The sequence below is a fragment of the Furipterus horrens genome, unplaced genomic scaffold (assembly GCF_987537825.1).
Source record: "Furipterus horrens unplaced genomic scaffold, mFurHor1.1.pri manual_scaffold_11, whole genome shotgun sequence".
Taxonomy (NCBI): Eukaryota; Metazoa; Chordata; class Mammalia; order Chiroptera; family Furipteridae; genus Furipterus; species Furipterus horrens.
The window spans coordinates 89,975,937-89,988,247 of record NW_028327181.1 but is presented as its reverse complement, the minus strand read 5'-3'; the positions used below and the strand labels follow the sequence as shown (position 1 = coordinate 89,988,247).

At 37.4% G+C, this 12,311-nt stretch overlaps 1 protein-coding gene across 4 annotated transcripts in view; it reads right to left on the bottom strand.

The window, feature by feature from the left end:
• The window catches only part of CDC27 (cell division cycle 27), a 56,546-nt gene that overhangs the window by 14,735 nt on the left and 29,500 nt on the right, over positions 1-12,311 (bottom strand). The window contains exons 9-13 of one of the 4 annotated variants that reach the window (XM_090292859.1): positions 10,555-10,688; positions 5,178-5,277; positions 4,031-4,238; positions 3,651-3,823; positions 1,159-1,311 (exon numbers count right to left, since the gene is read on the bottom strand). In XM_090292859.1, the coding sequence (XP_090148985.1) occupies positions 1,159-1,311; positions 3,651-3,823; positions 4,031-4,238; positions 5,178-5,277; positions 10,555-10,688 (768 nt within the window). The remainder of the gene's footprint in view (positions 1-1,158; positions 1,312-3,650; positions 3,824-4,030; positions 4,239-5,177; positions 5,278-10,554; positions 10,689-12,311) is intronic. The other 3 variants (XM_090292860.1, XM_090292861.1, XM_090292862.1) reach the window with 3 other exon arrangements.

The following is a 12,311-nucleotide window of genomic DNA, read 5'->3' as shown; positions in this document are numbered from 1 at the left end:
ATGGATTCCATATTCGCAAAACTGACTACTTGCTAAAATTTATTTTAAAACCCAAATCGATACTTGCAGTGCTTTAGTGGACCCCAAAAACGGGTTGTCCATCAGGCACATTCTCAGATGAGGTAAAAAAGAGGCAACTCTCTGCCTTCTTGTTTTTGAAGGTCAGTGACAGGAGATAAGACTGCAGTGGGATCAGTGCCTGGAGTGCAAGCTTGGGTTCTGGGGCCAGATAGACAGTTTGAATCCCACTCTGGCACTATTTGTATGGTGGCCTCAGACGAGTCACAGTAACACTTCTGCACCTCATTTTCTTTTTTGTATAATAAATAAAATGTACCAGGCCAAGGTGTTTTTAGGATTTAAGATTATAATTTATAATCGGTGTGTGTGTGTGTGTGTGTGTGTGTGTTTATTTGGCTAAAGAGCAATGGATTCAGTATTTGCTAACTCATTGTTCATGAACTATAGAACATAACTACAAAGAATAATAAGAATTGACTTTTAAATTCTAAGCTTAAATATGTTATAAAAGTATCACTAAATATTCTTGAGATACACTGAAATACAATTCTTACAGAACTGCAGCATGTAAATGAATTGTGTCTACGTCTTAGAATGACAATTAAGGCCCTGACTGGAGTCGCTCAGTTGGTTGGGCATTGTCTCACAGAACAAAAGGTCACCAATTCCATTCCTGACCAGGGCACATGCCTGGGTTGCAGGTTTGGTGGGTATGAGAGGCAACCTATAGATGTTTCTCTCTCACACTAATGTTTCTCTCTCTCTTTCTCCCTCCCTTCCCCTTTATCTAAAAAATAAATTAAACATTTTTTTAAATGACAATTAAAATTACTATTTTATTTCCACTGAAAACAAGCAAATTTCATTCTATATAATTTCTGCTTAATGAAATCTAATCTTGGTGATAACAGCAATATTAACACAGCCAAATCTTGATTAATCCTGAATGAAATATCTACTTTGTGATTTTTCTATTTGGGAATCTGTAACATCTATTTTAGGACTCATCTTTTCTGGTCCTGCTTATAGAGAAGGGTGTTGGTAATACAAAATGTCATTTGAATTATTTGGTTCACCTCAATTTGGTAAGGGTGATCAAAAAACAGTTACATACGCCAAGTGTTTCCGTTAACATACCTCTGGTGAATTTTTATCCATGTCTGTTAAGTCTTTTGAAAGAACTGAAAGAGCAACATCCTTTTGAAGATGCCAAAGTGTTGTAGAATAGATCTCCATGCCTTCAACTCTGTAATTCTCAATTCTTCTAACCTCTGAGAATATCCTTTCAGCCTGAAATACAAAAACTAGTAAGGGAAAAACAAGTTGGCACAATTTACATACACATAGGGAGAGCACTGGGCACTCTTCTCATGGGACCTAAATGCTCTCTTGTTTTATGATGTTTACTTGAGGTAGTAATAACGCAAGGCCAAACTGAGCAACCTTTCAAGGCAGGTCAAATGTTAATCACATTCACACTTAATTTCTATACACAAGTCAGAGTAGAAACATGAACTCTGAAAAGAAAATTTAAGTTTACAGACACAAGAAAGAGAGAGCTATTCCAAGTTACAATTTAAAAAGGAAAGTCAATTATTTATTCTTAAAAAACATATTCCAAAGTTTTAAAAATAGCTTTACAGAATAACTCCCTCAGAAAAGGTGAGGGAAGAATGACTTCTGTAACACAAAACCTCTTTTTGTAGTGATGTGTATTAAGAAGTTGAGTTGAAAACTTTAGAGGAGAAAGAGTTCAGGCATGTTGAGCACTGAATGTACCCACCAATGCTGCACCTGCCAGGAACTGTCCCTACCTAGTAATTCCTTTTTCCTTTGTAACACTCTCTTGACTTAGGGTCCCTTCTCAGCTATCAGATCAAATGATTTCCTCACCATACTCAAAGTTCCCAGAACTGTACTGCTCTCTCCCTGAAGTTTAAGGCTTTGGTTATATAAAACCAATTAGTTCCCTCACTTATCAATTCAGTAAGTTCAAAATTCTGAAAGTCAAGTTTAATTTAGAATTAAGGAATATCTGATCTATTCTATTTGAAATAAAGATGACAGAAAATAAGGAAATAATAGTTATAAAACCAGGAACTTAATTCTAAGAAATGGCCATATACTACCTAGAATAGCTTGATAACTTGTTACTTCCCTAAAATCCCTTAAAAGTAATACAGCTAAGTTTTTAAAATAGGCATTTTTCAAATAGGCATCGGTTACAAGGAGACAGACCTAATCATCAGCCAAATACAGGTTTTGGAAAAATTTTTTTTTTTTCTGAAATTTTTTCAGAATCTATTGCTTCTTCTGAAAAGTGATTGTGGCAAACAAGAAAGAAAACATAACATTAAGTTGAAACAAAGGCTTTCTTCAGTTTAATATCTGGGTCTATAGCTACTCTCTAATTAGGGGAAGCAAGAAACTTCAGGTATTTTTAAAGTACCTATGAAACAATAAACTAGAAATAATTTTGAAAAGGGCTTGCCAAACACAGTTTTTGCCTGCGTACCAATAAAGGACCATAATCCAAACATGGGTCTTCTAGCAATGAACAAGGCTGTCCATAACTTTTTCCTTTACTTCACAAAATTACACAAACAGGTATCTTCTGCATTTATTCTGTATCTGGAAGAACACTCCACCCCTAGATCTTTACACAGCTGAGAAAGGGAGGAGCGACCTTCTGTCTCTGGGAACACTTTTAAAGAAATAGCACCATACTTCACTGTCCCCCAGTTTCCTTACCATACTTCATTTTTTCTTCATATAACTTATTGCTGTCTTTTTACATTTATTGGCTTACAATCTGTCTTTTATTAGAATTAGAATGTAAGCTCTATGAAGGCAAGTAATTATCTCTCTGGCTGTATATTACGGAGTCCAAAAGAATCTAGGACATAACATGCACTCAAATATATACTGAATAAATGAAATGAAAGCAAATAAGGCAAAAAGTAATTTATATTAGAGAAATTGGATTAATACAGAGGTTTCTAAAGGGTTTCTTTTTTCTTTAATTTAGAGGGGGTGAAGAGAAAAATGCTTTGGAAAAAGTAGGGAGAATATTTAAATTGAAAATTAGAATTTTCTTTGGCTTTAGGTTAATCATCTTCTCCTTTCCTGGTATAAACAAGTAACTTAAGCAATGAATATAATTAAAATTAAAAGGATAAAAGCCTTGTGATAAGGACACTATATCCTCGATAACATACACTTTTCTTCATAGCACCCCCCAAGTTCATAAAATGTATTAAATGACAAGTATTCATCCCAGGGAGAACTCTAAATATAGTAGAAAGAGTTTTGACTAGAAATATCTATGTAATGGTAAATATATATTTTCAGACCCAACTGAGTCAAGTACAGGTGTTCCACATAGCAACGCATGGATGACTTACTTGGGTTCTCTACGAATCTATGTCAGCTAATCCTAAAGAATTGAAGTCACTCACCCCTTAACCCAAGAAAGAACTGTATTTATAAATTATAATGCTGAGAAAGTAAATATAAAGACATCGCATAATAAATATTGACCTTTTAGATCTAGCCTTGTCAAGCATAGGCATTTTAATTAAATTTCAATTAGGTGTAAAAAGGCGTATGTCACTGTTTTCTGTACTTACTTGCATGTACTCTGAAAGTTCAAAATAGGCCCTTCCAATTTGGCACAGTACCCAACCAGTACTGTAGTGGTGAGAAGGTAGGTGGCTCAAGATATTTATAGCTTCTTTGCAGTTGTATGAACACAAAGCTAAATAACCTTTCCCCATTTCACGAAGAAGGCTCATCAAACCTTCTAGGAGAAAACAATGTAGTAAACAAAGGAGAAAAGACAATAAAACAGTTTGGTTTTCTAGAAAGGCTAATTATAAAAAAATTCATTAAAAATTTCAACATCTATCTAGAAAAAAATGAAAGGCACTTTAAATGAACATAAAGAAAGTTACTTAGAGTAACTGAATAAAATAAAATGCAAGGAAGATATTTAGCATTTAAAACAGACCTGCTGCTGCTTTCTGTAGATTAAATGCCTGGATCTGAGGTGTGATTGTGGAGATTTTCCCTTCTGAAATGATGGAAGAGTCCAATTTTGTAATTTCCAGGTTATCATTTATGTTAGGTTGAGTTATTCCTCCTTTATTAGTTTTACTTTTTGTTTTTCTGTTTGGGATTTTAGGTGGAAATTTCATTTTTAATTTTTTACTGTTCTCCTGTAAAGAGGAAAGCCCCATACTTGTTATAATCATGTATTTTAGACATTTCCCCAACCCTTTCTCAAATATTAGATATAAATAAATGCACAATCTTGATTGGTGTATATTTTTCTCAGAAGAAATTTTATAAAGACAAAAGTCTTCAAAGTCATTTAGTTTTAAATAATTCTAAACATAATTTGTATTAACTAGTGTTTGAGGCAAATTAGCATTAAATATCGTTCTTCTCTGAAAGTATATCATTTTCATTTATTATTTAAAAGTAAGAAAATAAGTAGATGCAATATTACCTAATTGTATCAGAGCACCATAACAGATGTCATAAAACTGTTGATCTGTGTATGTCAAGATTAAAGATTGTCCATAATATTTGTAAATGGACCAAGAAAATTTATCAAAGACATAACGAGACCCACCAATTGTGCAAAGAAATGTACATAGAAGCCACAGAAAATTTCCATTTACTTTTCCCCCAATTTTTATCTGTGATAACATCTGATAACCATAGTACATCATCAAATGCAGGAAACTAGAGCTGGTATAATACCATCAACTAAACTATAAATCTTATTTGGATTTCATCGGTTTTTTACATGCAATTTTTTTGGTGTGCATACTTCTATGAATTTTGTTGCATGTACAGATTTGTGTAATCAGTTACCACAACAAACAGAACTGTTCTGCCAGAACACAAAGAAACCCACCTGTGCAAGGCTTTAACAGTTACCCCCCAGTCCTAACTCCTACTAACCACTGATCTGTTCTCCACCACAGTTTTGTCATTTCAACAATGTTATAAAATATTTACTAAAGGACCAATAAAATTTACAAATGTTATAGATGGCCCCCCAAATTTAAAAAGTTAAAGAATTGTCACCTCATTTATTGATTAGAGGTTGAGCCAGATGAACAGGTGTTTTAGGTGGGAAGCATTACCTTAGTTGTAGAGCTGTCACTAGTGAACAGTCGTGAGCTTCTTCGAGGCAGTGCATTGGGGGGAGATGTGATAGTGGGGCTCAGTACCTGAGGTGTTGTACTAAAAAAGATTATAAAAGTTGATTTTTTAAAAAACTCAGTTTACGACCATAATTATTGCTTCAATTCAAGTACACTTAAAAAAAAATTTTAAAGGCCCTGGACAGGTAGCTCAGTTGACTAGAGCATCATCCCAATATGCCAAGGTTGCGGGTTTGATCCCCATTCAGGGCACATCCAAGAAGCAACCAATGATGCATAAATAAGTGGAACAGCAAACCAATGTCTCTCTCTCAAATCAACAAAAAGAAATACATACATAAATAAATAAATATAAAAAGTATCCAACATGTTTGTACTCCAAAGTTGATGAGTTGGTCAGTCCTATTCTTATCCCTCTGTGTAAACCCCTGTTTAAATAGTATTTGTGTTACCATAAATGAGTGATTATACTATGGATCTTTGCTCTATCTAAAATTTATTGTTGAACTTAACTCACATAAAAATTCTGGGTTAATAAATGGTAAACCCATCTATAAACCAATTATCCCTAGCTCTCATTTGCAACTGAAGAAAATTAGAGAAAAAGGAAAAGATAGTTGGACATGGGTAGCAGGGATATTTGCCAACAAATACCACCAGAACAGCTGGTACTTGAGAAGTTGCTTCCCTGTAAATTCAAACACTGTATCAAGGTTTATAGAGCAAAAGACATCTAATAATCACTTGGATACACTTTTTTACTTTAAATGCAAACTCTACCTTATAAGAATTTCCTTCTTAGAAAGCAAGCAAATTTAAAACCTAAAATTATTTAATTGATAGTAGGTAAGTCTATGGAGTAAACGGTTTACAATGTATACAGCCTATGGGAAGTCCTACTAGTTACCTGAGTCTGGCCGGAGGCTTTTGAAAAGAGATGTTGACCAATGAATAAAAAATACCCAGGTTGTCCTTAATCCTTTCAAAAGACATAATCTCAGTGTAAGGATTTCAGCAAGTGAGGTCATCTGGGGTGACCAATTAATTTTTAAAATAAAATTTTTAATTTACTTTTAAGATCAGTTTAGGGTTCACCGCAATATTGAGGGGAAGGACCAGAGATTTCTCATATTCTCTCTAAACTCCCACAGTGGTTTTCAGACACTGGCAGCAGGCAGCACATGCCTGAGGAGGGTGCTGAGGATGCAGCGCAGGCCCGGGAAACACAAATAGAGCTCAGGTCACAAAATGTTGAGAATTCAGGGAAGTCAAGGCAGCTAGAATTTGCAGATCAGAGTACTGCAAAGGAGAGAGCTACAAGGAGGAGGGGAGTTCCAAAGATCTGCAGAAGGCTTCCCTAGAGTCTTCAGTGAAACAGACCAGTTCAGGCGTTTGAGTGTTATAGAATAAAGAATTTGTCTGGGTGGCGGGACTTCCGGCCAAGATGGAGGCCTAGACTGACACGCTCCATCTCCCTCCAAACTAAGAAGGAATACAACTACCGCAAAACCAGATATAACTGGAAGTTCCAGAAAATAAAGCTACATGGACGTCTAACATATGAAGATATAAAGAAGTGGTGCTTGTCTGGATGAGTAGGAGGAGTGAAACCAGGGTGGAGCTGTGCTGGTGGAGGCAACTGCGGTGATGTCGGTGGGACAGCAGTGAGCACAGACACTGTATTTAAGGGGAGGCGAGAAGCGCGTGGGGAGCACCCCCAGCTGCAGACCAGACCCATCAGCTCGTGATTTCAATGCTGGGGAAGGCAGACCCCCATTGCCTCAGACTGTGAGGGCTGGAAGGCGTGGGGACGGAGGAGGAGGCTCCCAGTCTCTCAGCAGAGAGTGAACGGCAGGAATCCATCTTGGACCCCCACCCCCACAGAAAAACATCACAATGTGGTGAGAAGGGTCGTCCGGTTGTGATGAGTGCACGGAGCTTCGCCCCCTATAGCATAGGTGGTGTGACAGCCCCGCCCAGGAAGAAAAGGTAAACACAAAACTGTCGGGATGGCATAGATCATGACAGAGATCCCGGTAATGCAGCTGACCAGACAGCAAATATCTAATCTAAGGGCTCAGCAGACAGGAAATCTTTCTGAGGCACAGTTCAGAGCTTTGGTTATACGAATGCTTACAGACCTAACAGTGGATCTTAAACAAGATGGGGAAGGAATGAAGGCTAGTCTTGCTGAAATGAATGAAAACACATACGAAACTAGTGGTGAAGGAAAGAAAACCAGGGATCAAATCAACAAATAAGAACATAAGGAAGGAACAAACAGTCAACCAGCGCAGAAAGAGGAAATGAAAAGTGACGAAAATGAGGAGAGGATCAGAAACCTATGGGACAGCTATAAGCGGGCCAACATCCAAATCACAGGGTTGCCAGAAGGTGAAGAAGAAGAACTAGAAATTGAAAAGTTATGTGAAAAAATAATGAAGTAGAACTTCTCTAACGTGGGGAAGGAAATAGACTTACAGGTCCAGGAAGCACAGAGAGTTCCAAAAAAACTGGACCCAGGGAGAACCACACCAAGACACATTATAATCAAAATGTCAAAAATTAAGGATAAAGAGAGAATCTTAAAGAATCTTAAAAAAAGCAAGAGAGAAGAAAATTATGTACAAAGGGGTCCCAATAAGACTGTCAGCTGATTTCTCAAAAGAAACTCTTCAGGCAAGAAGGGACTGGCAAGAAATATTCAAAGTAATGAAAAGCAAAAACCTACAACCACGATTACTCTATCCAGTGAAGCTGTCATTCTGAATAGAAGGGCAGAGAAAGTGCTTCCAGGACAAAGTAAAACTGAAAGAGTTCATCAGATCCAAACCACTGTTATATGAAATGTTAAAGGGACTTGTTTAGGAGAAAGAGGGTCAAAACTATGAACATTAAAATGAAAACTGTAAAGCCCTGGCTGCTGTGGCTCAGTGGATTGAGCGTCGGCCTGCGAGCCAAGTATCGCTCGTATGATTCCCAGTCAGGGCACATGACTAGGTTGCACATCAGGTCCCCAGTTGGGGGTGCGAGTGAGAGGCAACCACACAGTGATGTTTCTCTCCCTCTCTTTCTCCTTTCCCCTCTCTCTAAAAATAAACAAACAAATAAATAATTAAAAAAAAGAAAACTGTATTCCAAAAACCAACAACAGAAGCTAGGAAATCAAAACAAAGGCAAACTAAGTAGGCAACAAGAGTGGGAAAAGAATTATAGGTATGGGGAACATTATGGGGGGAGGTCAGCAGGGAGGGGGAAGGGGGAAAGGGAGGGAGATGGTACAGGAATTAAGAAGCATAGTAGGAGGGAGTGGAGTAGACAGGAAGATGTTGAGAAGAACTATATGCACAACCAATGGGCATGGACTAAGGGGGGGTGGACAATTGGAGGGAGGGGGTCACTGGGTGGAGGGGAACAAAGGGAAAAGAAACTGGGACAACTGTAACAGCATAATCAATAAAGCATATTAAAAAATAGAATTAAATAATTAAAAAAATAATTTGTCTGGCCTTTGTGTTGGGTTCTTGGGAGGAAGCTTCTAAATCCTTAGAATTTTTCAAGTGATAGGAATGTCTTTATTATTCAGGGTGGGCCCCTGGGGCCTTACCTGAGTTTATGACTCATGGTGGACTCAGGATAAGGGACTGGCTATATTGGAAAGATCAACCCTATGATTAGGGAGAGTTGAGGCTTTGAGCTTGGTGATATCAGCCTGACTCTGAAGGGGAGGGTGGCTAGAGATTGAGTTCAATCACATGGCCAGTGTTCTATCTATCATGCCTACATTATAAAAACTCCAATAAAAACTCTCAACACTGAAGCTTGATTGAGTTTCTTGGCTGGTGAACACATCGATGTACCTAAAGGGTGATACATCTTGATTCCATAGGGAGAGAACACAGAAATTCTATGTTCAGGACCCTTCCAGACCTTATCCTATGGGCCTCATTTGTCTAACTGTGCTTTGTATCCTTTACAATAAAACTTTAAGTCGAGCACTTTCCTGGATTCGGTGAGTTGTTCTACAAAATCATTTAACCTAAGGGGGCAGCGGGAAACCTCACAGATCCAAGGAGCTCAGTGAATCCAAAGGCTAAGAAAGAAAAAACTACGCTATAGCACATCATAATCAAATGGCTTGAAAAAGTGAAAAGGAGGGAATCTTAAAACAGTTAAGAGTAAAAAGGCACATGACATCTAGAGAAACAGAAATGAGAATTGACAGCAGACGTCTTGTCGGAACAACTGTGAACTAGAAGACAGTTCAGCAACGTCTTTAAAGAGATAAAAACTGTTTACTAGAATTCTATATCCAGTGAACATTTCTTTCAAACACAAAAATAAAGGTGAAATAAAAATTTTCTTCTGACATTCAAAAGCTGAAAAAACTCATGATCAGCAGGCCTGGACCACAAGAAATGTTAAAAGAATTCCTTCAAGATGAAGGAAAAGGATACAAAATTGAAATCTGGATCTACAGAAAGAAATAAAGAGCACCAGAAATTGTAAATATGTGACTAAATATAAAAGACTTTTTATTATTTTACAAAATTTCTATAAAACAGCTAAGGCAGAAACTACAACAATGCTCTATGGGCTTTATAACATACACTGAAGAAAACTATGAAAACAAGAGCATAAAGACTAGGAGAAGAGCATGAAAATATACTGTAATAAGGTTTTATGTTATATGTGGGATGGCATATATTATTACTTAAAGGTAGACTTTTATAAGTTAAATGTATACTATAAACTCTAAACAAACCTCTTAAAAGACAAAATAATGAGTAACTGTTAAGAAAGCAATGCTATGGGTTGAACTGTATCTCCTAAAGAGGTATGTTGAACCCCTAACCCCCAGTGGCTGTGATTGTGACCTTATTAAAAAATAGGGTCTTTGTAGCTATAGTCATGTTAAGATGAGGCCAGTAGGTCCCATATCACTGATGTCCTTAAAAGAAAAGGGAAATTTGGACACAGATACACAGGGAAGATGGCCTTGTGGAGACCAATGAAGGCAGACACTGAGTCAGGCTACCACAAAAGCCTGGGAATGCCTGGGGCTACGAGAAGCTAAGAGAGTCCAGGAAGGATTCTCTTCCAGAGGCTTCAGACAGAGGGGCTTTGATCCTGTCAACACTTTCATTTTGGGTTATAGCTAATTCTTGTCTTGATTTGCATTATACTACTAACTAAAAATTACACTAGTCTTTTTATTAAGTTAGAAATTTCAAATGTGATGCATTCAAAATTTATAATAGTCATTCCAGAATTCTTAGAAGAGTCAAAACCTGACTATACTGAAGTATAGTGAGAAAAGTTGAACAATATCAAATAATGACACCATAATAAATACCTCGTTTGTGGGCCAGAACTCTGTGTTTGTGCAACAAGAACTGGAGTTACCTCTCGACTATTTCCACTCTGGGAGAAGACAGACTTTGTTCCAGTTTGGCCGATTCTGGCAACAGACTGTAAAACACAAAAAGTCTAAGGTTTGTGAATTGCATTGTAAATAATAAAAGATACATGAGACTCCCATTTCCATTTTCCCAATGCAAGATTTCATAATATATTACTATCACTTGAAAACACAAACTATTAATGTCATTGTTAATGTCACGTAACAATGAACATCAGCCTATTTCCACTTCTTAACCCCAGCATTTTTATCTTTATACTAGCTTGTCATCTTTCACTTTAGTTTCCAAGAGCAGGTTCAAAATTCCTGGAAGCCATTTATTACACTTCTTTTCCAGTTGGGGCTAAGTGCTGAAGAATTTTAAGATAGCTACTGTTCTCAAAATTTATGATCTGAGTTAGCATACATAAAAAATAATATAGAATGAGATTTTATATCCCTTCTTTGGCATTTATTTATTTATTTTTAAATATTTTATTTATTTATTTTTAGAAAGAGAGAAAGGGAGGAAGAGAAACATCAACGTGTGGTTGCCTCTTGAGCACACCCAACTGGGGACCTGGCCCACAACCCAGGCATGTGCCCTGACTGGGAATTGAACCAGCGACCCTTTGGTTCATAGGCCAGCGCTCAATCCGTTAAGCCACAGCAGCCAGGGCCCTTGGCATTTATTAAAAACAGTTCTATACAGGTATCCTTTGTTTTTTTAAAGTTCGTGATATTTGCTTTTATGAAAAAACGTGAAAAGCAAAAATAGTGTTCAGCATTGGTTTTGCAGTGAGCTGTTAAGAGGCTTCGCAAGCCCCCAGCAGTGAGAGCGGCCCCACTGTGCTCCTTCCCCAGGAACTACACTCAGCATCTCAGCATCAAGCAACAGAGCATGGAACTGTGTCTGGGAGAAGCTCTGCTTTATTTTGATTTATTTTTCGCACTCGTTAGCAAGATAGGTCCTAAAGTATCAGAAGAGCTTAAGAGAGCTCATAAGGATGTTACACTTATCAAAAAACTGATGTAATCAAGCATTTCAGTTGTGGTGAGTGAAATAAAGACATGTGCGTGTGTTGAATTCTCAGAACGCTCAAAAGTTTCCCATATAAATTAATGGCAACTACTTCTTTGCTTTAAATCATTTAGGCCTACAAAAGGTTTCATGAATGCTCTACTCTGGATAGTGTGGAAAACCTACAGTAGTTAGCAGAGTAGATTAAAAAAGAAATCATCCAATTATTTTCCAGATTCTAAGGATATTACTCTTAGAATTACTATTTCTTTCTAGTGTGCTCACTCTGTGCTCCGGAGCTACTCTCACTCTCCCTAGAAGAACCTGGCCGCTTTAGCGGTCATATTCGTTCCTCTATGACTGACTATCCCCTAGGTATTTTCACCTAATCTGCCACCACCTCAAAGCAAAACTTTACTCTTACTCCACTTCCTTTCACATTCACCCAGGGAACAAAACTTAAGTTAGTCCTGGCCCTTCCTTATTCAACAAAGAACTATGTACTGCACTCACTACTCAGTTTGGTATTTTTAACTGATAGGGTATGCAGACCTAAGAACATCTTTTCATAGGGTAAGAAGAGACAGAGGCAGAAGAGGATGAGACCGTGGTTTTTATTATTTGGGCACTGAAATCATGCACATTTCACGGCCTCATTTGTCCTGATGGCAATGGCTTGCCTGCTTTTGGC